We start from the raw sequence: 23,159 nt of genomic DNA, 5'->3' as shown, positions 1-23,159 counted from the left end.
AGGGAGGGACGAGGTGGCGGGGCAGGGGCGGAGCGAGGACTGCGCGGGGGCGGCGCGAGCCGGCCGTGGGACCCCAGGCCCGGAGCTGTGCGTCCCCCCAGAGTCTCCGCGTTTGGTCGTGAGTCCCCTCCCCTTTCCCGTGCGATCTTCGGATCTCCGCCACATCTGTGGTCAGAGCCTACATGGCGGGGCGGGGGGGCGGCACTAGAGGGGTGAGGGCTGTCCTCAAGCACAAACACCCTCTCCTTTCCGGGGACCCTTGACTCCAAGAGGACGCAGGAACCCACCCCACCCTCTCTCATCGGTTCCACCAGGAGGACTCGGAAGGGAGCCAGGCAGGGGACCGGTCTCTGCGAGGACTGTCCTGGGTTAAGGGTCTTCGGGCCGGGAAACCCCGCAGAACTCGAGAACCGTGCGGAGCGGCCCGGCAGAGCAAACCCGAAGGGCGGGGACAGGGAGGCCTTGGCAGTGACATCACTGAATTAACCTCCGGGTGCTGGGCCAGTGCAGACCCTCAGTGGTGGAAGTCCCGAAACTGACTGATCTGGAGAGTGAGGAAGCACCAAGTCGAGAAATTGGGAACTGGTTCTGGGGTTGACACCCCAGAAGCTTGAACGGATTGACACCCCAGCCTGGGGCTCCGTGGTCCGCCTCACGCTGTGTGAGTGTCCTTGACACCAACTCGTGGGCAACGTCCACGTGCAGATTCTGGTGGCCGTGTCAGGTGTGTGCTTATAAGCGAGAAGGGTGGGATGTCCTGATAGCTGCGTTGTCCGCAGCAGGTGTCCTGGGTCAGGGCAGAGAGCCAGGCACAAACCGCCACTGGGCAGTTGCCCATCCCAGGGCCTCCCACACAGAAAACCGCTGTTTTCGGGACCTAGATCTGCCACCTATTGTTCCCCATTCTCAGATATTTTCAATCCAGAGATTTTGCATACTGACTTGAGTCCCCACCCCTGTGGAGCCTTGAATTTTCTTTCTGAATATCAAGTCTTCACCTTTGTACTTATTGATCTTTCGAGCCCTTCTTCCAGGAGTACCATCCTCGTAATTCTCTTGGGTCACTCTCAAATCTTCCAAAATTCAGCTCCGATGTCTCTCCTCCAGAACTCTTGGCTCAAAACAAGACTCTATTACTTCTCATTCCCCAGCGCCCAAGTATCCGAAAATCTGAGTTGGACGGCTCCTATATATAGTGGGGTGGGCAAAAACCAGCGGGAGTGAATTTCCACGAGGGGGCGCAAGGACCCCACGACTATTCACTATGTCCACCGGGGGGCGCCGCAGCTCGCCTCTGGCTGTCGGATTTGGGAGTCCAACACGTAGATTATCCCCGCCTGATTGGTACAAGCACCGCGACGCTATTTACATAATCTTGAAAGGGCCGTTCTGAGTGGTTAGTGTATAGAAACTGAATGTGAAACGGTGCCTCTCATTGGCTTGAATTTACCCTCTTGCAGTGCGTTCCCATCCCAGCCAGACTGGACCCAGAGGTCAGTCGGAAGCCACCAGTTAGTGGCGAGAGAGGACCCAGGTGTCCCGGCATTGGGAGTCGCGGGGTGAGTGCCGGGCCGGGCTATGGGGGCCCTTGGTCCGAGGCTGTTCGCCCCGCCCTGATCCTTCGTTCCCTCATTCGCCTGTCCAGGAGCTGGAGATGTGCACCTAGAAAAGCGCATCTGAGACATGTCAGCTCTGGAACCCTTGGCACCTGGTTCTCCACTCACTTATTGAGGTCCTCACCACATCGACCCCACCCCTACTGCCTTGAGGTAGGGAAAATGAGCCTGCTCAGCCTCAATTTCTGACTTCACAGCTCTCTCTCAGGCCTCTAAAGACCCTAGTTACGCTCCTCTGGGAATGGACCCGTGGCTCATGGATCTTGAGGCTTGCTCATACCTAGGGTCGTTCTTGCAGAGTCGCCCCAAAGTAGGGCCCCAGGGCTTGGAGAAGCATGGGCACCAAGAATGAAAGCCCAGAGCCAGACTACCAGAAACAGTTCCAGGCTGCGGTCAGCGTCATTCAGAACCTTCCTAAGAATGGTGAGGCTGCGGGGACCAGCGCTTTGGGGTTCAGGATGCTGGGGTAAGACTCTAAGAAATTAGTGAGGAAGATCCTTGCAGTGTTTTCACACAAGTTCCTACCTGGACTATCCTGATGGTCCCCGCTATCTCCTGTCCTTGTCCAGATGGATGGGACCCCTCCCCATCTCTGCCCTCTCCAGGGGTGTTCCCCCTTTCCCTCTATTCTCTTGAGCTGGAGGTGATGTTGTGTTCTCCACTTCCCAATCCTGTACCCAGGTTCTTACCGCCCGTCCTACGAAGAGATGCTGCGATTCTATAGCTACTACAAGCAAGCTACCATGGGGCCCTGCTTGGTCCCAAGGCCTGGATTCTGGGACCCCATTGGACGATATAAGTGGTGAGCTCCTCACCTGCCCATCAACTTCGGTTCAGCTGTTAACCAGCCTTTTCACAGCCCTCTACCCCTCCCCCCACACTCCAGGGATGCCTGGAACAGCCTGGGCAAGATGAGCAGGGAGGAGGCCATGTCCGCCTACATCACTGAGATGAAACTCGTAGCACAGAAGGTATGAAGGGCTGTGGCTCTCTGTCCCCAAGCTTCCAGATCGATGGCTTGCCCCTCACCCTTCTGGTGCTGATCTCCATCATGTCTCCTACACATTGATACCAACTTGGGAATCACCACCTTCCTGTTGCCCCTGTGTCTTGCAGGGTGCAAGGTAGAAGTGTATGCCAGGGCATAGTAATGGGGAAGGGGCCCACTGAAAGAGGACAGAGGGAGCAGAGGTGGGAAGGGCCAACTCTTCTCCATGAGAGCCCCTCCCCCACAGGTGATCGACACCGTGCCACTGGGCGAGGTGGCAGAGGATATGTTTGGTTACTTCGAGCCCCTGTACCAGGTGATCCCAGACATGCCGAGGCCCCCAGAAAGCTTCCTGAGAAGGGTCACAGGTCAGATCCCGAGCATGGGAGCTCCAAAAGTTCAAGTGAACTGTCTTAGGTCTAGGCTAAGGGGGCTGGGAAGGGAGGTGCTGGACACCGAGGGCCCCAGTTGATGTCCCTGTAAGGACCCCAGCCAGTGCTCTTGATGGACTGGGTGTTCAGCAGTGTTCCTAGCTAATGGGGCTGAGGGACTTGATGTCACTTAAGTGGTACTAGCCTTTCCCCAGCCCCATCTCTGGATATTGTGTCCTAACAGGCTGGAAAGTGCAGGTGCTGAATGGTGATGATGGGGCTATCCCTGGACCTCCCTGCCATCCCAAGCAGCCAGCATCCCCATGCCCAGGTTAGTGCTTGGGCAGGAGGCACAAAGGACTAAACCCAGGCTGGTGGTGGCCACCTCTAGGAGGGGTGGAGGAGAGCAGGCTGGGAGGCATGCCATGCTGTGACCTTCATGGCTCTTGCCCATGGACACTGAGCCCCCCTACATTTCCAAAGGCCAGGGGACAGGCTCTGGGATGCCTGTTCCAGGGGCTCACTCCTGGGGTCCTGGTATCTGTGGCGGGACTCCTGGTATCTTCTGAATGGGTGTCTCTGCCCAGCTCTGCACCCCTCCCTTCCCTCCAGGGCCTTCTCTTGGCAATAACCCTACCTCCCCTTACCCAGAGTCCCAGCCACCCAGAGACCTGGACTTGGAGGTTTTCTGTGATTCCCTGGAGCAGCTAGAACCTGAGTTGGTGAGACTACCCTCCATTCCTTCCCCTTCCCTACCCACTGTGCCCTGGTTCTCCACTTCCACCCCTGGACCTGTGACTCATCTCAGCAGGTTTGGGCAGAACAGAGGGGAGCAGCTGGAGGAGAGCCTGACACCAGAAACAGTCTTGAGCCCCCTGGAGAGGAAGGTGAGCTCCTGCTGTCCTTTCACCCCCTCTGCCCTTCCCCAGGGTTCTAGGGCCCCAGGCCTTCCCTTGGCTTCACTCTTAGGGCAAAGGTAAAAGTCTAGAGCAGGTCCTGGGGACAGCAGCCTCTGCCCAGCAAAGGTTGCCAAACAGCCGCAGACGCCTGCCTGGGTGGACAAACCCCTGCCCTGCCTCCTCACCTGCAGGCCACCCAAGAGTCTATACCCTCTGCAGGTCGCTGAGCAAGGACAGCTCTGTCACTGCCAGCTTCATGGCTTTGGGAAGTCACCAAAATTTTCTGAAATTCTCTCTTGGGAATCTCAAAAGACAATGAATTCTGCCCTATTCCCGTTTAGAATTTCCTGTGTGCCAAATCCCCAAAGGAGCATGTCCATAAATATTTCCTTTATTTCACTGAGCAAGCTGCCTTGAGGGCTAGGGGAGCGCTCTACTACTGAGCCATACCCCCAAGTCCTTCTAACTTTCAGATGACAAAATGAGACTCCTCAAAGTTAAAGATTTACCCATATTCTTCCAGCTAATCAATGGAAATTGTGGGATTCAATCCTCTCACCCGCCACAGCCCAGTACTCAGCCCTGTGGATGAGGCCATTACAAGAGGCATACTTGGGACTAAGCATTCAGCTCTACTTAGACACTTTCCCAGACCTGCCCAAGTCTGCACCATAGCTGAGTCCCCTTCCCTGTGTCTCTGTGCTTTGCAGAAGGGTTGGGGGTCACCCTGCTGGGGCCCCAGGAGTTGGATACATGGCTGGTGGGGACAGTTCGGGCACTGCAGGAGAACATGCTGGATGTCCAGGGGAGGCTGCAGAGCCTGGAAAGCAAGCCCCAGCCCCCTGAGCAGGTGAGGTCCCCCTCCCTTATTTAAGAATTGGTACGAGATTGGTACCGAACTTTGTCTCTGCTCTGGGCTCCTCATCAAGCCATTTCTGTCGTTGTCACCATGCCTCCATCTGCCCACAGCTCTGTGCAAAGAATGGTGTGGCTTCTGTTGCAGGCAGGGAGGTCAGGGGGTCTAAAGTACTTCTATCCTGGTGGGAGAGTGGGAAGAGGACCCTTCCCTGCTTATCCACCTCTTCCTGAAAGAAACCCAGCGTGAGGCTAATACCAAGAGTTAGGAGGACCATGAGGTATCTGAGCTTTGCACTAGAGCTGAGGTCCCTGTTGCCCCTCAGCCAAAACTCCAATTCTCAGATTTAGGATTTACCCCCAAACAGTTGATTCAGTCCTGCATCCTCCATCCAGCTCAGCCATGTTGAGTAAATGACAGCTAACATTTCTGGAGCCCCAGCAGCCAAATATCTGCATTCTGTCAATGAATCCATATGGTGAGCCCATGAAATAGGTTTTCTTTTCATCTCCCTTTTACACATGGAGAAACTAAGGCTCTGAGAGGTTGAGTAACTTGTCTGAGGGCACAGAGCCTCACTGAGATGCACAAAGGTGCTTCTGCAGTGCTCAGTGTCCAGCAAGGCCTCCTCCAGTGCAGTCCATTGTTATTACAGTTATTATTAACATTTAGGATGGAGTTGGGCATAGCCTCAAGTTGGTCTCCCCTTTTACTCTGGTACCCAGCATTCTGAATGGTCTGGTTTTTTTATTTTTATTTTTGGAGGGATGTGCTGGGGATTGAAAACCCAGTGGGTGTTTTTTGTTGTTGTTGTTGTTGTTGTTGTTTTGGTTTTTAACCACAGAGATATGTCCCCCAAATTTTCTTTTTTTCCCCTTGAGACAGGGTTTCCTCCCTAAGTTGCTTAGGGCCATGTTGAGTTGCTGAGGCTGGCCTTGAACTTGATATCCTCTTGCCTCAGCCTCCTAAATCTCTGGGATTACAGGTATGCACCACCAGGCCCAGGTATGCATGGTCTGTTCTTGAGAAGCCTGGGGTGGCTAGAGCACAAGAGGGTTGGCTGCATGTGGGGATCTCTGGGGTGACCCCTAACCCACTGAGCATAGTGGGTATGAGCCATTACAACAGTGATTTCAACATCCCTTCTTAATGGCTGACTTTCAGAACCACCCCTCCCCCCACAGGGCATTCTTTCTTTTCTTTTACTTTTCTACTTTTTGCCAATTTTAAATGCCAAGGATTTTAGAGTAGATTATAGACATCATGATGTTTCACCTCAAAATACTTGGATTTACATCTCTCAAAAACATTCTACTACCTTGCCAAAACATTTTATCACACACAACTAATTCCTTAACTCATCAAATACCAAATTCAAATTCAGAGTTCTCCAGTTGTCCTAAAACTGCTTTTTCCATCTGCTGTTTGCTCAGTCCAGGACTATACCCTGCACCCAGTTCTTCTGTCCTTTAAGTGATTATATTATTCTTATTATTTGGGGGGGGGGGTACTGAGGATTGAACCCAGGGCTTTGAGCATGGTAGAAAAGCGCTCTGCTGCTAAGCATCTCTATGCTAAGTGTCCTTTAATCTAGACCAGTGCATTCCCATGCTACTAGCTTGCTGATCAGGCTTGGGAAGGAGGCTGTAGAATGAATGTTCCACCTTTTGGGTCTAATTCCATGTGTTTCCTCTATACGATGTGTTTCCTGTGAACTGGACATTAGAAATAAGAAACTGAGTTAGGGTCAGGTTAAAGATTTTGGACCAGAGGTGATGTTCTTCACATCAGAGGACATTTGATACCTGGATGTTTACTACTAGAGATTGTAGCAAGGTCTGCTGGCATAAAAGAAGGGGTGAAGATCTCACTCCACCTATGTAAAGTCAAGTTTTCCTCTTGAATCCAGGAAATATCTGGCTCCTCAGAATTTGCCACACAGTTTTTGATAACAATTGATTATCTTTGCCTGAATCAATTATTTAATTAGTGATTGCAAAAAAAAAATTGATTTTAAAATTCTATTCCTGAAACATTTATTAGATGAAAAATTTCTGTAGGGTTTCCCTGTTTATCTTGGGTTTTCTTGAAATACAATCCCTTATGGAAAAGCAGAATAAGTTCTTAATTCTTCTTATTGTTTGTGCATATGACACCTGGCATAGAACCCAAGACCTTATTATTATTTGTGGGGGGGTACTAAGGATTGAAAGGGCTTTAAGCATGCTAAGCAAGCACTCTGCCACTGAGCTGTAACCTCCAGCCCTTAATTATCTATTTTTAAAGTAAGGAGTTGACTTAAAAGTAGTCTCCTCAATGGTGATAAACTTCTAGTTTTTCTTATTCGTATTTTTTTTTAACAGTACTGGAGAGTGAACCCAGGGCACCCCTCTACCACTGAGCTACACCCCAGTCCTTTTTATTTTGATACAGGGTCTCACTAAATTGCTGAGACTGGACTCAAACTTTCAATCCTCCTACCTCAGCCTCCACGTCACAAGTGTGTGATTCCCCATCCCAGTTAGTTTTCTCTTTTGAGTAGATTATGGACTCCTGATTTTTAAAGACTCAGTATCCCCATCAACTGTAATGATCATTCTTTTTGATGCCCAGATTGTCTCCAGTCTGGCAGTGGAGATCCTTGCAAGGCAGGTCTTACCTTCTTAGAACATGACCTCCTTCATTTTTAGAAGCTACCTGGCTTTCTGGTACAAGAGGCCCCACACACTCCCCACCAGCTCCTTTCACTGCCCCTGTCCTGGAATCTGCCACTTCTCCAAGGAGCTCTGGCTCTTTCTAGAAGATGATTTTTAAAAATTTATTTATTTATTTATTTATTTATTTTTGTGCTGGGGATGGCTGGCCTCGAACTTGCCTCAGCCTCCAGTAGCTAGGATTACAGGTGTGCACCACCGGCCCAGCTGGAAGAGAACATTTCCAAACTAACATCAGGTCCTTGTTTAAAATATGTGGCACATACTTTACAATACAGGGTTTTTTGGTCCTAACAGGGTCATTGCTGTGTGGCCCAGAGGAGCCAGTCCCTCCCTCCAGCCTGTCCTGGCATCTGGGCCTGGAAGATGTGGGAGGAAGTTGGGTCTCAAGGAGTCAGGGACACTGCCAGCTAGTGGTTCAGACTTGGGGGTAAGATCCTCCCAATCTTGGGGAGGCAGGACTCTCTGTGAATTCTGGAAGCAGGTTCCTAAGGAGGGCTGTGCTGAGCCTAGGATGGCCTCTGACTCCTTCCCTCTTGACAGCAGAGGCCCAGGCCCAGGGCTCGGCCTTGGCCTCTCAGGCTCTCGGCTCCCACGCTGCTCTTCCTCCTCCTGTGGCCCTTCGTCGTCCAGTGGCTGTTACGGCAGTTTCGGATCCAGAAGAGGTGACTTCAGCAAGGGGCCTCTAGTCAACCCAGGGGGCTTTGAACTCCTGTCCTGCTGTGCCCTGAGTCTCCCACGTTTTAGGAGAAAAGCATTAGCAATCCCCTCCCATCCGCGTTTGCCTTGGCACCCCCTTACCCAATAGGGGCCCGATAAGACCCCACCCTTCCAAGCAGGTCACACAGACTCTCCTTCCACCCACCTCACGCTGTCCTGGAAGGCTGCAGACTAGGTGCTCATCCCCACATTTTCGGGTGGCTGTGAGCAAGGCGGGGCTGCCAGGTCTCAGCCCCTCCGGCCCCACCCTCTGGGTCACTTGACTCCAGGCTTCTCCCAGAGGCGGCTCAGCTCTTGGGCAAGTTGGGACTTGGGCCAGGCCCTGGAAGACGGATTGGCTGGGAGGTGGAGGAGTGCGCAGGCCCGGGGAGGGCGGGGAGCGCCGATCTTGCTTGCTTCCCTGTCCAGCCGCCCCGACACACCGCTCAGGACGTCTTCACAGAAGATTCTTTTACGAATGAATGTTTCACTAAATAAAATAAAACCTCAATCTTCTGCCGTCTGGGCCCCCACGAAGGGAGCGGGAAGGGGCTCAGTGCGCGAGGCACAGGACCCCGGCAGGCTCCTCCCCCAGTGCCCCGTGGACGGCCCCAGAGGCCCGCGGCTAGTTTCTGAATGAGGACTGTTTTCCCTCCTCCCCGGGCAAACCGAGGGAAAACAGGTCCCCGGCGGGCGGCCGCGCCCTGGCTCCCAGCGCCCTGCCTTCCCGCCCCGTCTGGGCACACGGGGCTGGTAGGGCCGGTCCCGGCAGAGCAAGGGGGCGGGGTGTGACAAGGAGGGCCCGAGTTTGGGGCCCTGTCTGAAGGGGAGAGCGGCGGCTTCTCGCTATGCCCGTGGCCCTCTCCTCAGCATACCTCCCATCTTCCAAGAGAACTTTCTGGAAGGCCAATGTCCAGCGGGAGCCCCGCCCCTGTTCTCCGCTGAATGCGGGGACAAGACCTATTAAGGTAGGCCTAGCTCCTGCTTAGGCCTTAGGGACCGCTTGGCTTCTGAACTTTTGTAACTTTTTTTTGCGAAGCCTCCCTCTGGTCCGTGCCTGCCCGGTCTTCCCTCCTGGGCCTCCCTGGCTCCAGCTACCAGCCCGTATTTGATCTCGACCTGGCCACTCCAAGTGCCTCCTGGTGCCTGGGCAGGGTTCAGAGTCATGGAGGACTGTAGCAGCATTGACCTCCAGCAGCTGCCACCACTTGGGTCCCAGGACCTTTCTGTCCTTGAGTAAGAAGCAGTCTTGAAGGCCCTTGGCTAGAGTCCCTTAGACTTCTGAGCTCCCTCAGCCCCTCTCCACTGCCCCAAGCTTGGCCATCATTTGCCCCACTGGAAGCCACAGTCACTCTTTGGCCTTCATTGATAAAGATGAACAGCAGCAGGGCAGCTGGAGAAAGACTAAACTGGTGATGGGTTGCAGGGAGGATGCAGTCCTCCCCTTGCATGCTGGCTCTGTGAACCTGGGCAAGGTTCTTAACTGCTCTGAGCCTGGGTTTCCTTGTTTGTGAAACATGAATGATCCCTTCATCAAAAGGCAAGCCTGAGTTTAACAGTGGGGTTTAACAATGATTGACCAGATAAAATGTCTGACAAAGGAATGGAATTCAGTCAATATTGAGGTGCCTGGCCCCTTGTTTCATAGCAGAATTTCACACTGTATGAGTCTGATCACCTCTCCCCCAGTAAGACAAATGAGACCTTATAGCTGAACCATCTAGTAAACAGGCTGGGTTCAGCCTCAGTTCCTCTGAAGCCTAAAAATATAGTAAAAGTTTGAAGGGCTTTTGACTCTCCTAGTGAAATTCTCTACCAAGACCCTTCCTTCTGGATTCTTGGTCTATAAGAGCCTCCTAAGGGATAGATAAATTCAGGCCGGGCACGGTGGGGCAAGCCCGTAATCCCAGCAGCTTGGAAGGCTGAGACAGGAGAATTATGAGTTCAAAGCCAGCCTCAGTAGAAGCAAGGCGCTAAGCAACTCAGTGAGACCCTCTCTAAATAAAATACAAAATAGGGCTGGGATGTGGTTCAGTGGTCAAGTGCCCCTGAGTTCAATCCCTGGTACAAAAAAAAAAAAAGAAAGAAATTCAGAGGAGGGAAGTCTTTTCAGATAGACTTGATTTACTTGAAGCCCACACAAAGCTGGGGTGGTAATTTCCAAAACACCTGGATAAGTCCCAGAGTCACTTCTGCTTCTTTTTCTTTGGAGGCAGTCTGCACTGAACATGCCTATTACTACCGCCCTACCAACCACTTCATGCTCCTAGACAATAATCTGCTTCCCATAGGAGGCCTACTCCTCATAATCCGTCTTCGCCCCAGGGGCCAATGCAAAATGGAGATCCTCCACCGAGCCTCTGGCCAGGGGTGGGGGCGCAGGCCCATAGTTCCAACTACTCAGGAGGTTGAAGGGAGAATGGCTTAAGCCCAGAAGTTCCAGACCAGTCTTGGAAACAGCGAGATCCCCTCTCAAAAAATAATAATAAAAAGTAAAATCGTTCGGGCTGGGGATATGGCTCAAGTAGTAACGCGCTTGCCTGGCATACCTGAGGCACTGGGTTTGATCCTCAGCAGCACATAAAAATAAAATAATGATATTGTGTCCACCTAAAAGCTAAAAAAATAAATACTGGGGGGAAAAAAAAGTAAAATGTCTCTTCCTGCCACTTTGCACGAAAATTCTTCATCTTAAGAGCCAACTCAAACAGCTTGGCTCACAAGCCTTTATGGGGATTTTTCTTTTTTTTTTTTTTAAATATTTATTTATTTATTTTTAGTTCTCGGCGGACACAACATCTTTGTTGGTATGTGGTGCTGAGTATCGAACCCGGGCCGCACGCATGCCAGGCGAGCGCGCTACCGCTTGAGCCACATCCCCAGCCCTGGGATTTTTCTTTACTTGCCATTTTGGTTCACTGTGGTTTGGTGGCAGTCCATGAACAACCTGAAGCAAGTATGACATTTTATTAATCTTTGTGCCCTCTTAACAACCAAATGATGAAATAAGGGTTTGCATTAGGTGAAGGCTATTGGAAATAAAAGGAACTCCAAACTAGAGTTCTTGAGGAACAAAAGGTGCGTGTGGGGAGGGAGTTCTGTTTCTGACAGAAAGAAAAATGGCATGGGGGTCACTTTAGCCAGAACTGCCACTTAGCTGTCATGTGATCTTGGACAAGTCACTTAATTTCCACAATTTTTAAAAGATTTCTTTAAAATGGAAACAATAATTCCTACCCTGCCTACCTCACTGGGCTATGATGAGGTCAAACGGTTCTGTGCCTAAAAGAACCTCATCCAATCTACACCATTTGGAATGTAAGGAATTGCTATTATGGAATAAGAATGGGTCACTGGGTGGGTGGCCTGGGAGAAAGTGGCGATTATGCCAAAGTGATTAACGTGGAGGGCTCTCCCGGATCTTTGGGCAGAGTTTTGCGTCTGGAGAATGCCTCTCACTGGGGAATCCCCCCACCCGACCCCCGCGGCCACGAATCTACCCCCACAGTCCTGGATCCTCATTTCAGGGCAAGGCCCTTCCTCCTCATTAGGGAAGCCTCTGGCCCTGCTTCCCTACCTCCCTCCCTCATTCTCGTTCAGCATCCACTGAGAAGGGAGGACCTCTGTGGATGACACCCCCCTTCTCTTCTAGAAACCCAAGACTGTTTATTTAAACTCATTCATTTCGAACCCCTTCTCAAGAATGATGCTCATTAGATGACCCAGCTTCCCCTGACCTAGCTGAGGAAATGTTTTAGGTCTCGGAAGTGAAGAGACCAAATCAGCCCCAGGAGGCCATTTTCTTCGACAGAAGCCGAGATCAGAGGGCGAGTCCTTCACCCCCACCCAGCGCTTTAGATCCGGCCACGGGAGAGGCTCGGTCGCCGATCTCCATTTTGCATTGGCCCCTGGGGCGAAGACGGATCTCAGAGACCAGGCAGGGGTTGGAACTCGGCCACCTTCACCCAAGGGTTCCCGAGGTAGTCAGGGATCGACGTCACCCGGGACTCGAACCCTCTCTCTTCTCTCCCGAGGCCTCGTCTGAGGCTGCTGCACGAAAGGGCGGTCATACTGTCTCTTTAAGGCGGCACTTTTTTTATTCTTCATTTGTTTACTTCTTCATGCGCTTTTACGTTTTTTTTTTTTTTTTTTTACAAAAACATGTTGACTATATCCTTCCGCAAATGTCCGGCCCAGGCACCAACAACCCACCTTTAAGCCATTGCTGTAGTCTTATGAATCCAGAGTTTGTAGTTGTGGCCAGCATCTTTCTTTATAGGATTTCTCCTCTTTTACACATTAGGGACTACTTTTTAGGAATAAACCATTTTTTACTTTAATTAACAAATGTTTATCATTGACGGAACCCTTCCGCTGATAACAGAATACGATAATAGTCTTTAAAACGCACCTTTTCATAAAAATATTCTGTGTGGGCTCCCAAAGATCATGGAATCTTCTTGTATTCCTTAAGCAGAATGGTATGGTCCAGAACCCGCCCCATGTCCTCTGCGATTGGCCTTCCTTCCTTGGTGAGACAAGCGACTCTTGACCAATGGTCACTCGGGTTTCTCTAGCAAGGGCTAAGCGATGGAAGGAGGCGGCCTGGGAGACGCCTCCTGCGTGATCTGGGATTGGCTACGTCGCACGGCGCGCGAGGATGGCGGGCCTGAAAGATGGAAACTACGACTCCCGGTATCCAGTGATGGGTACTCCGTTACGCATGCGCATGGGGGGGACGAACAGACTTCTATATAAAAGGGGCGCAGAGGGCTGGGAGGCAGCAGTTGGAAGTTGGCAGGTGGAAAGGCAGGTTGGGAGGGGAAGTCGGGGAAGGAGGCGGAAGAGGAGCTGTCTGAAAGGGGAGGAGGGAGGGAGGAAAAGAGGAGGAGGCGGAGGAGAATTGAGCTGAGCAGAGCATCGAGCCAAAGGGGAGATGAGTTTGTCTGTCCTCGGCTAAGGCTCCGGCCGGGCCTAGGGAACTGGGAGCTTGGGCTGGAGCGACACCCGTGGAAGTGGGAGGAGGTGGCTCTGGGACTTTAACCCCTTGTGGGCTCTGCGGCAGGGGATTTAACCCTTTGTGGATTCGGCCCCTCGGAGAAAGCGTCATCGGGTAGTTTTAACCCCTTCGGGGCTGAACTTAACCCGTTGGACTTAATCTCATCTTCTTGCCCAACTCCTCGATCGTGGGGGCATTCGGCGGGGAGGTCTGAAGCCCACCCAGTCCGCACGTTACGTACTGTTCCTGCCGCTGCACCCCTCGGACCCGCTAGCTGGCCGCGCTGTGGGCGCTTAACCCTTTACTGACTTGAGCTCCCAAGTTGGGATTGGAGTTTGCTGACAGAAGGACTGGCTAAAGGCGTCACTGCAGAAATTACAGACCGAAGAGAACTATTGGACATATTTTAAAAGAAAAGATAAACCTCTTTTTCCCCTTAAGGACTTACAGACAAAATTCCTCAAACTTCGCGGACTCTTCTAGTCATGGCCGAACCACTCTTGTCAGAATATCAACACCAGCCTCAAACTAGCAACTGTACAGGTGCTGCTGTTGTCCATGAAGAACGGAACCCTGAGAGCCCCCCAGGCGCGGAGGAGCGGGTGCCCTCGGAGGACGGTAGGTGGCAATCGAGAGCGTCCCCCCAGTCGGGTGGCCGGCCGGGGCCAGAGGGGGAAGGGAGTCTGGAGCCCCATCCTCCTCCCCTGCAGACCCAGGCCTGTCCAGAATCAAGCTTCCTGGAAGTGGGCGAGAAGGGCCAAAATGGGGACGACATGTCCGCTGGCGGAGTCTCCTCACCGCCGGGAGGAGAACCGATGTCCGAGGCGCTTGCCCAGCCGTGTCATGACAACGAGGCCAACAAGTTGGGGGCTTCTGCCGTTGGGGGAGAGGAGGCGTGGGGACAACAGCAGAGACAGCTAGGCAAGAAGAAACACAGGAGACGCCCCTCCAAGAAAAAGCGGCATTGGAAACCGTACTACAAGCTGACCTGGGAAGAGAAGAAAAAGTTCGATGAGAAGCAGAGCCTGCGAGCTTCCAGGATTCGAGCTGAGATGTTCGCCAAGGGCCAGCCGGTCGCGCCCTATAATACCACGCAGTTCCTTATGGATGACCACGACCAGGAGGAGCCAGATCTCAAAACCGGGCTCTACCCCAAACGAACCGCCGCCAAATCCGACGACACTAGCGATGAGGACTTTATGGAAGAAGCCGGTGAAGAGGACGGGGGTAGCGACGGGATGGGAGGGGACGGCAGCGAGTTTCTGCAGCGGGACTTCTCGGAGACGTACGAGCGGTACCATGCGGAGAGCCTGCAGAATATGAGTAAGCAGGAGCTCATCAAAGAGTACCTGGAGCTGGAGAAGTGCCTCTCGCGCATGGAGGACGAGAACAACCGGCTGCGGCTGGAAAGCAAGCGGCTGGGTGACGACGCTCGTGTGCGGGAGCTGGAGCTGGAGCTGGACCGACTGCGCGCCGAGAACCTCCAGCTGCTGACCGAGAACGAACTGCACCGGCAGCAGGAGCGTGCGCCACTTTCCAAGTTTGGAGACTAGACTGAAACTTGCGGGGAGGGGGCAAAGGGGACTTTTTACAGAGCTGGAATGTAACATTATATACATGTGTATATAAGACAGCGGACCTTTTTATGACACATAATCAGAAGAGAAAATCCCCCCGGCTTTGGTTGGTTTGGTAAATTTAGCTATGATGTAGCTTGCGTGCTTTCTCCTGTTCTTTAATTATGTGAAACTGGAGAGTTGCTTTTCTTGTTTTCCTTTTTAGAAGGAGTTTTTTTTTTAATGTGTAAGTAATTTGACCAAGTTATAATGCATTTTTCTGTTTAAAAAAATCCCCTCCTTAAGCGGAGCTACAAGGTGGCCAAATCTGAGAACCATTAAATTCATTCTAGTTATAATAAATTTAATATTTGTAAATGTAACATAGTTTCAGTGTGATTTCTAGACCTAACTCTTGATTTATGACTACATTTTTGAGGAGAGATGATGAAATAGTCATTGTCAGTTTGAAAAAAAAAAATGGGAGAATTTTTTTTTTTAATTTGTGACCCCCCCAACAATGAATAGGTTTTAGTATGCTTCAATATACAGTTCAGCCAAAATATAAATATTTGATTATCTTAAATACTTAAAGTGTGCTTGCTTTCTAGTGCCTTGGTTTTCTTTCATGATGTTAGAGAAATGTGTTTTGGAGAGTGCACAGAAGCTATAGTCAGAAGCTTAATTTTAATTCTGCTTCTTGATGGCCATTCAAGTCTACTAACACAATTTGGCAGTTTGTTAGGACAGACAACTAACAGCCTTCATTCCTACAAGTTGGTTTCTAGTAATTCTTCCCTCCCTACCTGCCTCCCCACCCCCACAGGGCTAGAAGTTCCTGGATGCTTGGATGAGGCTCTTAGTAAACCTTGCTTTAAGCAGTGATTAGATTAGGTAAATTTATGGGACAGCTATTTCTTTCAGTACTGGGGATTGAACCCCATGGCACTTTACAGCTGAGCTACATTCCCAACCCTTTTGATTCTCTGAGACAGGGTCTCTGTAATGTGCTGAGGCTGGCCTCACATTTCCAATCCTCCTGCCCTTAGCCACTTTAGTAGCTGGAATTATAGGCCTGTGCTTGGCAGTGGCAGGTGGCTCTTTATGCTGAGATGTTTGAAGGTAGGGAATATTAAACTTACCAAGGACTTACCCTAATTGTCCAATACCTAAGTGTTTACACCAAGAAAAAAAAAAAAAGTTGTCCACCCTTCCATGAGGGTTGAACTAAGTTAGAAATGCACATCACTGTAAATCCAATGAAAAGCAGTGAAGTGGTGCATGGTTGTAATCCCAGCTACCTGGGGAGGCTGAGGTAGGAGGATCACCACAAGCATGAGGCCAGCCTTGGCAGCCTAGCAAGACATTGTCTCCAAAAAATAAAAAGGCCTGGGGATTGAACTCAGTGGTAAAGTACCCCTGGGTTCAATCCCCAATATAAAAAGAAAAACCTCTAGTTAGATGAGGTTCTTGGATGCTGAAGGAGGGACCCTGCATGTTTCTTATACAGCAACTATTCTGTTCTGTCTCCTTAACTGTGCTTACAGCTGCTTTTGTTCTTGAGTAGCTCTGCTCTTAAGAAATGCAGGGTGGCCCTGAGAACTAATTCTTGTCCCAAAAATAGTAAAAAATTAAATGACTATTCCTTCCTGTCACCATGGTTTACCCAGCCCTCATTCACTTGTCCTGTTTCCCTAAGGAAACTATTGTTTAAATCATTAGCACAGGGGTTCCTTAACTTGGGGCCTTATAAACCACAGGGGGCCTTTGGGTCCCTGAACTCACAAAATTATATGTAGTCTTGTGTCATATGCACATTTTTTTCTGGGGATGGAGTTAAGAGTCATGAGATGTCAAACTCCTTGAAGGTTAAGAACCTCTGTAGGAAAAGAAGAAGAAACCCCTCCCTTTGGGAAGCCAGCATTTGAAGCTAAATAGCAATAGTGGAGGTGGTGGGAACTTCAAGAGTGCACCTTCTGATGCATAAGTAGTATATACAAATCAATAAAAAATCAAGGGGAATTATGCCAGTAGGATAAAATGAGGGCCTTCAAAACTGGACTGCGCTCATCCTGTTCTGGTAGGCGGTTCACTGGAGACAATGTATTATCCGTGTTTTTCCTTGGCCTAAAGATTACATTAAATGTCTATTTTGAAATAGTTTTCTTCGTGTTTTTAATTTTTCGTCTACTATGACATCATGCAGCAGCACAAGAAAAAATGTTTGGTGGAAAGGTGGCAGCAACAGTGCCCTCTGGCTTTACTGTGCAGAGCCATGCCTCATTTTGACTGCACTACAGGATGCAGCAGTGATAATCTCTGATTTTAGATCCTCTTCTTATGGAGGATTTAATAGAAAGAACCTATTTCCCCTACCATTAGAAACATGAAATTTCCAAAATCAATCTTGGAAAGACTACAAATGTGTTTATTATCAGGAAAAAAAAAGTGTTCTACTTTTAGGAGACAAGTCCAGTCAAAAAATTTACAAATATTTAGTTCTAAGTAACTCTCAAATTTGATTTGAGTTATGCAACTTTGTCAGAATCTTTCTTTCAAAGGCACTTGCATTTCACTATACTTATTGCATTTATGTTCTTAGAATGAAGTTTATGCAAAACATGTTTTCTATTAACACTTTCTACATTCAGAACTTGGCTAATCTACTGCTCTCCCAACAAAGAGGCCAAGTTGCCTATAGTAACCGGCTTGTGATGACAAATGATCCCCTAGCCAACTATGAGCCTTTCACTAAAGTCCTTTGCAAAACATTTTAACTGAGCCGTTCAAAAGAATGGGCTTACAAATTAAGACATTTCAGTTTCTTGCCTTTCTCATATTGGGACCTGGGTAACCAACCAGGGAAAATGGCTTCCCAAACTGACAAACTAGTTGGACAGAACTTTATCCTCCCTTGAGTAAGGACAGCTTTTCCTGGGCTAGCCTATAACAGAGGTCATTAGGAGACAAGGTCCTTCAGATTTCAATTTTGAGGGAGAGGACTAAAGAGTTCCATATTGGTTTAGTCCTGAAAAAAGGACTAGGTCAGCCTGGCATGGTGATGCAAGCCTGTAATGGGAGACATAGGAGGCTGACACAGGATCACAGTTTTAAGGCCAGTCTCTGCAACTTAGTGAGACCCTTAGCAATTTAGGAAGACTGTCTCACAAAGGGCTGGAGATGTGGCTCAGTGGTAGAGCACCCTTGGGTTCAATCCCCAGTGCTGGGGGAAAAAACAAGGGAGTATATCTAAAAATAGGAAGCAAAAGACTAGGTATAACTAGGAATTAGACAACCAGGGTCCTAGTCATATCTTTGATATGAACTAACAGTGAAAGCCTAGACACATCTCAAATTCTAAGCCTCCTTATTATCAACAAAACAAAAGTAAGCATTGCCATGCCTACTTCATATAATTGTAAGGATTTAAAGAGCACAAAAGATACAGTCAGGGGGCTGGGGTACAGCGCTCGCCTAGCACATGCGAAGCCCTGTGTTCGATCCTCAGCACCACATAAAAATAAATAAATACAATAAAGTATTGTGTCCATCTACAACTAAAACATATATATTAAAAAAAAAAAAAAAAGATAGTCAGACACAGTGGTGCAGGAGTGTAATCCCAGTGATTCAGGAGGTTGAAGCAGGAGGATCAAAAGTTCAAAGCCAGCCTCAGCAATTTATTGAGACCCTGCCTGAAAATACAAAATGGGCTAAGAATGTGGCTTAGTGGTTGAATACACCTGGGTTCAATCCTCAGTACTAAAAAACAAAAACAAAATTAAGATACAGCCGGATGCGCTGGCACATGCCTGTAATCCTAGCATTTTGAGGCTGAGGCAGAAGGAGGATTCTGAGTTCAAAGCCAGACTCAGCAAAAAGCTAGGCACTAAGCAATTCAGTGAGACTCTGTCTCTAAATAAAATACAAAACAGGGCTGGGGATAAGGCTCAGTGGTTGAGTGCCCCAGAGTTCAATCCCCTATACCCCCACTCCCCCCCAAAAAAAAAAACACCAAAACAAAACAAAAAAACAGGTATACAGGGCTGGGTATATGGGACAATGATAGAGTACATGCATGATGCCCTGACCGAGGTGTGGGGAGGGGAGGTACTACTGGCATGATTATTGATTCTGTTTAATCATTCTGCTTAAACTGCCTGAGCAGATGCCCAACAATTTGATTAGTGTTTCAACTTTTAGGGGGCGAATACTTGAGCTTGAACCCAGGGGTGCTTAGCCACTGGGTTATACCCCAGTCCTTTTTATTTTTGAGACAATGTCTGACTAAGATGCTTAGGATCTCACTAAACTGCTGAAGTTGGCTTCAAACTTGTGATCCTCCTGTCTCAGTCTCCCAAATTGCTGCAATTACAAGCAAGTGCTACTGTGCAGGCCAGTGTTTCAATGTTTGCTTCACCAAGAATAAAATAAAAATCCTCTTCTTGGGAAATGTAAATAAATACACTTTATCCTAATGATTTTAAAAGTTAGAACTCAGTAAAAAAGTTAGATCAAAGAGGGACTCCATAGAATTAAAAACAAAATCCAAAACTGAATAGTCTACCTTCAGAAACTCAAAGGCTGACTGTCTTTAATCAAACATTAGATAGTGTCGTGAGTGTTCCCTGGCCATTTATACTCCTAATAGTTGGTGAAAATATTCACAACAGTGTGGTGAAAAGTAGGCTATAATTAAGACATTATTTGCATCTATCTACCTTAAATACACTTGAGTTCACGGGGCTTTATTATTTTTCTGCGGGGGAGTAACTTTTTCACATTTATACAGGCAAGATCATGGGAATATAAACTTCACTGACTTTTTCATACAAAGCATAAATGGTTGGTGTTATAAATAAAAATTTTTATTTTAATTTGTATTTTTTAAATTTTCGTTCTACCACTGAGCTAAATCCCCAGTCAGAAAAGCAATTTTAAAACAAGAAAAATGTCAAAATTTGGATCCTGAACATCATCAGAGTTGCTGACTGAAGGGTAATAACAGTCATTCTTTGCAATTGGAACAAAATATATAATCTAGCAGACAAAGATTGAATCTTTGGCCAACTTTTGCCAATTGTCTTTGAATACTGGAAACCTTACCCTTATGGTTCTTGAAAAAACAAAAGGTTGGGCTTAGGCAGATCAATAACTCAGCTGTTACCATCTTCTCAAGTAAATTTTTTCTTGGTTTTACTTAGAGGAGTTCAATTATGACAAATGATAAAATAACACGGGTAACAGGAGGAATAATCCTAGTGGTTCATTAATAAACCATTGCATTCCAACAAAATTCAAATGGTTGAGCTACTACAGTAAATCGTCAACTCATTTGAAATACCTAGTGTGATTGATTGTTCCCTCAAAATAACATCAAGAGCAACTACACTGGGCCTAATTTTTTTTCAAGTAGAGCAAGAATTCAGAAGAAATTATAAACTCTTATCTAAAGCTGTATTCTTTTAATCACAACCACTGACTTTGTGTGAAGTGTTAAAAGTCCTGGATCAGCTGGACGAAGTGGCAAAATTCTGTAATCCCAGCAGCTGGGGAGGCTGAAGCAGGAGGATAGCAAGTTCAAAGCCAGCCTCAGCAACAGCAAGGCACTAAGCAACTCTGTGAGACCTGTCTCCAAATAAAATACAAAATAGGGCTGGGGGTGTGGCTCAGTGGTTGAGTGCCCCTCAGTTCAATTCCCAGTACCAAAAAAAAAAAGTCCTGGATCTCCCCTGGGCACAGTGGCACCTGACTGTAATCCCAGCACCTCAGGAAGCTGAAGCAGGACTGCAAGTTCAAGGCCAGTCTCAGCAATTTAGTGAGGCTCTAACCAATTTAGGGAGACCCTGTCTCAAAACAAACAAACAAACAAAATTTAAAAAGGGCCAGGGATGTAGTTCAGTGGTAAAATGCCCCTGGGTTCAATCCCTAGCCCTAGCAGCACCAGCACCACTCCCATCATCCCCGCCCCCCAACTAAATCCCAGTCTCTAGCAAACAAAGGTACATTCCAAAAGAAAACTGTGAAAACAAATCTTGAGTGCTCTATACACAAGAATTTGGGAAAACTACAGCAAAATCTCTCAGTTAAGGCTAGAGCTTGTCCTTGCCTTCAAAGAGTGAGAGGAAGACATTAATTTGGAATTCTGAAACTTGATATTTAAAAAAAAATTTTTTTTTAGGACACTGGGGTTTGAATCCAGACCTCTGATCTATTATTAAGCTATATCCCCAGGTCTTTAACACAAGATCTTGCCAAGTTGCTGAGGCTAGCCTCAAGCTTGCAATCCTCCTGCCTCAGCCTCTCAAGTAGCTGGGATTTCAGGTGTGCACCACTGCGCCCAGCTAAACACATAATTCTAAATACCTGAATAACCTCAGCACAACTTTCCAGTAAAGCAAAACATCAAAATTAGGTAGGGAAGGAGTATCTAATAGCTCAGTTTCATCTTCCTCTCTAGTTGTTACTCTACACTGCACATTTTAAGCTCTTTTTAGTTGTGGATGGACACAATACCTTTTTTTTTTTTTTTAATGTGGTGCTGAGGATTGAACCCAGTGCCTCACACATGCTAGGCAAGTGCTTTGCAACTGAGCCCCAGCCCCAGCCCCCAGCTGCCTTTTTTGTTTTGTTTTGGCAGCACTGGGGACTGAACCCAGGGCCTCAAGCATGCCAGGAAACAACTCTATCACTGACATGTATCCTGAACTTTTTTTTTTGGTGGTACCAGGGATTAAACCCAGGGGTGCTTAACTAGTGAGCCATATCCCTAGTCCTTTTTTGTATTTTATTTAGATAGGGTCTCACTGAATTGTTTAAGGCCTCATTAAATTGCTGAGGCTGCCTTAAACTCCTGATCCTCCTGCCTCAGCCTCCAGAGCCGCTGGGATTACAGGCATGTGTCACTGCACCCGGCTTGCATCCTAAAAACTTTTTGAGAAGTTGGGAGGTAGCACTGACATAACTTTCAAATTAGGAAACTGAGGCATACAGGCTTGTAGAAGCTCATTTGTAAGGGGAGAGCTGAGGAGGAAGTTGAAGGTCTGGTTGGACATTGGATGAATAGGCTCAACAAATGACTGGCCTCATCATCAGGATTTGGCCTCTAGCCAAGCCAACCAGTCAGTGGTAGTGTGTACAGAAATAGAACTTTTAAGTTCCTAACCTCCAAGCATAGGCCTGTGTTTTTGTGCAGTAGGTTACCAGGGGGCCATTAATAAACTCATTTGTTTGTTTGAGAAGGCAGTCTCACTATGGTGCCCAGGCTGGGCTTAAACTTGCACTCCTACCTTGGCCTCCCAAGTAACTAAGCACAAGAATGCACCACCATGCTTAGCTAATAAACTGGTTTTATTCCCAACTTTTCTTACAAAAGAATGGAAAAGCTTCTAAGTCAACCTTAAAAATGGTTAAGCTTTTATTTATAAATAAGTAACAAATTTCTGTACCTGATGCAGTATCACCACTTAGCATCCAAAGGTTTAACTAGAATACTTCACAATGGAGGATGAATCACAAGAGGCTGATCCTCCTCCAATAAATTCTTGACAAAAGAACTACAAAAATAACCCTTTCAGCTCCTATGACTATTTAATTTGATTCCAACTTAGTGTTAGTTTTTCCTTACTCATCTTCTCTTGATCAGTGTATAGTTGAATGTACCCAAAATCAAACTACAGGATGAATCAAGTGTACTGATGTTTCAGTTAGGAATTAAGTGGTTCAAATTTTGGATTAAGGACCCCAGTCAAGTCAGGTATGGTGGTATACATCTGTAATCCTAGTTATTCTGGAGGCTGAGGTAGGAGGATCCCAAATTGAGGCCACCCTGGGCCACTGAAAAGACTGTCTCAAAATAAAAAGGATTGGTGAGTAGTTCACTGGTAAAGCACCTCTGGGTTCAATCCCAAATACTGAGGGGTGGGGGGGAATACTTCTCAAGGGTGAATCTATTTTTACAGTCCAGTTTTAAGATTTCTCTGAGAAGCCAGGTGCAATGGTGCCCACCTGTATTCCAACAGCACAGGATGCTGAGGCAAGAGGATCACAAATTCAAAGCCAGCCTCAGAAATTTAGCAGTTTTTTTTTTCTTTTTCTTTTGGTATCAGGGATTGAACCCAGGGGCACTTAACCACTGAACTACATCCCCAGCCCTTTTTTATATTTTATTTAGAAACAGGGTCTCCCTGAATTGGTTAGGGCCTCACTAAGTTGCTGACGCTGGCTTTGAACTTGAGATCCTCCTGCCTCAGCCTCCTAAGAGCCACCAGGATTACAGGCATGCACCACCATGCCCAGCAATTTAGCAAACTCTTCAACAGATTAGCTGGACCCTGTCTCAAAACAAAAAATAAAATGATACGGAGATGTAACTAATTGGTAAAGCATACCTGGGTTCAAACCCCAGTACCAAAAAAAGAAAAAAAAAAATCTCTGAGAACATCTGAGGGGTGGAGGAAGA

At 48.0% G+C, this 23,159-nt stretch overlaps 2 protein-coding genes across 9 annotated transcripts; both read left to right on the top strand.

Moving 5' to 3' along the window:
• The first annotated feature begins 29 nt into the window (after nt 1-29).
• Acbd4 (acyl-CoA binding domain containing 4) lies at nt 30-8,659 on the top strand. Of its 8 annotated transcripts, none has more exons than XM_027947285.2 (13): nt 30-118; nt 315-724; nt 1,461-1,559; nt 1,646-1,769; nt 1,915-2,039; nt 2,298-2,418; nt 2,503-2,587; nt 2,852-2,972; nt 3,220-3,306; nt 3,627-3,697; nt 3,787-3,862; nt 4,585-4,724; nt 7,991-8,659. In XM_027947285.2, the coding sequence occupies exons 5-13, from the start codon at nt 1,952-1,954 to the stop codon at nt 8,111-8,113; spliced, it is 912 nt and encodes a 303-aa protein (XP_027803086.2). In that variant the 5' UTR covers nt 30-118; nt 315-724; nt 1,461-1,559; nt 1,646-1,769; nt 1,915-1,951; the 3' UTR covers nt 8,114-8,659. The 8 variants fall into 8 exon arrangements, with proteins under 8 accessions (XP_027803086.2, XP_027803084.2, XP_071459021.1 ...); XM_027947283.2 differs by having other exon boundaries at nt 7,988-8,659; XM_071602920.1 differs by lacking the exons at nt 30-118; nt 315-724; nt 1,461-1,559; nt 1,646-1,769 and having other exon boundaries at nt 1,946-2,082; nt 7,988-8,659.
• A 4,279-nt stretch (nt 8,660-12,938) lies between these two features.
• On the top strand, nt 12,939-16,858 carry Hexim1 (HEXIM P-TEFb complex subunit 1). The gene has a single exon (XM_027947018.3). The coding sequence runs from the start codon at nt 13,628-13,630 to the stop codon at nt 14,693-14,695; it is 1,068 nt and encodes a 355-aa protein (XP_027802819.1). The 5' UTR covers nt 12,939-13,627; the 3' UTR covers nt 14,696-16,858.
• The last annotated feature ends 6,301 nt before the right edge of the window (nt 16,859-23,159 follow it).

This window comes from Marmota flaviventris, chromosome 17 (genome assembly GCF_047511675.1).
Source record: "Marmota flaviventris isolate mMarFla1 chromosome 17, mMarFla1.hap1, whole genome shotgun sequence".
NCBI lineage: Eukaryota > Metazoa > Chordata > Mammalia > Rodentia > Sciuridae > Marmota > Marmota flaviventris.
This window is presented reverse-complemented; position numbering and strand designations above follow the sequence as displayed.

What these genes read in the sequence shown, in the direction of transcription:
- Acbd4 (XM_027947284.2), top strand. Translation starts at nt 1,965, where the DNA reads ATGAAAGCCCAGAGCCAGACTACCAGAAACAGTTCCAGGCTGCGGTCA. An exon ending in TGAAACTCGTAGCACAGAAG is followed by an intron (nt 2,588 to 2,851) that starts GTATGAAGGGCT and finishes CCTCCCCCACAG; the next exon opens with GTGATCGACACCGTGCCACT. An exon ending in AGCCCCAGCCCCCTGAGCAG is followed by an intron (nt 4,725 to 7,987) that starts GTGAGGTCCCCC and finishes CCCTCTTGACAG; the next exon opens with CAGAGGCCCAGGCCCAGGGC.
- Hexim1 (XM_027947018.3), top strand. Translation starts at nt 13,628, where the DNA reads ATGGCCGAACCACTCTTGTCAGAATATCAACACCAGCCTCAAACTAGC.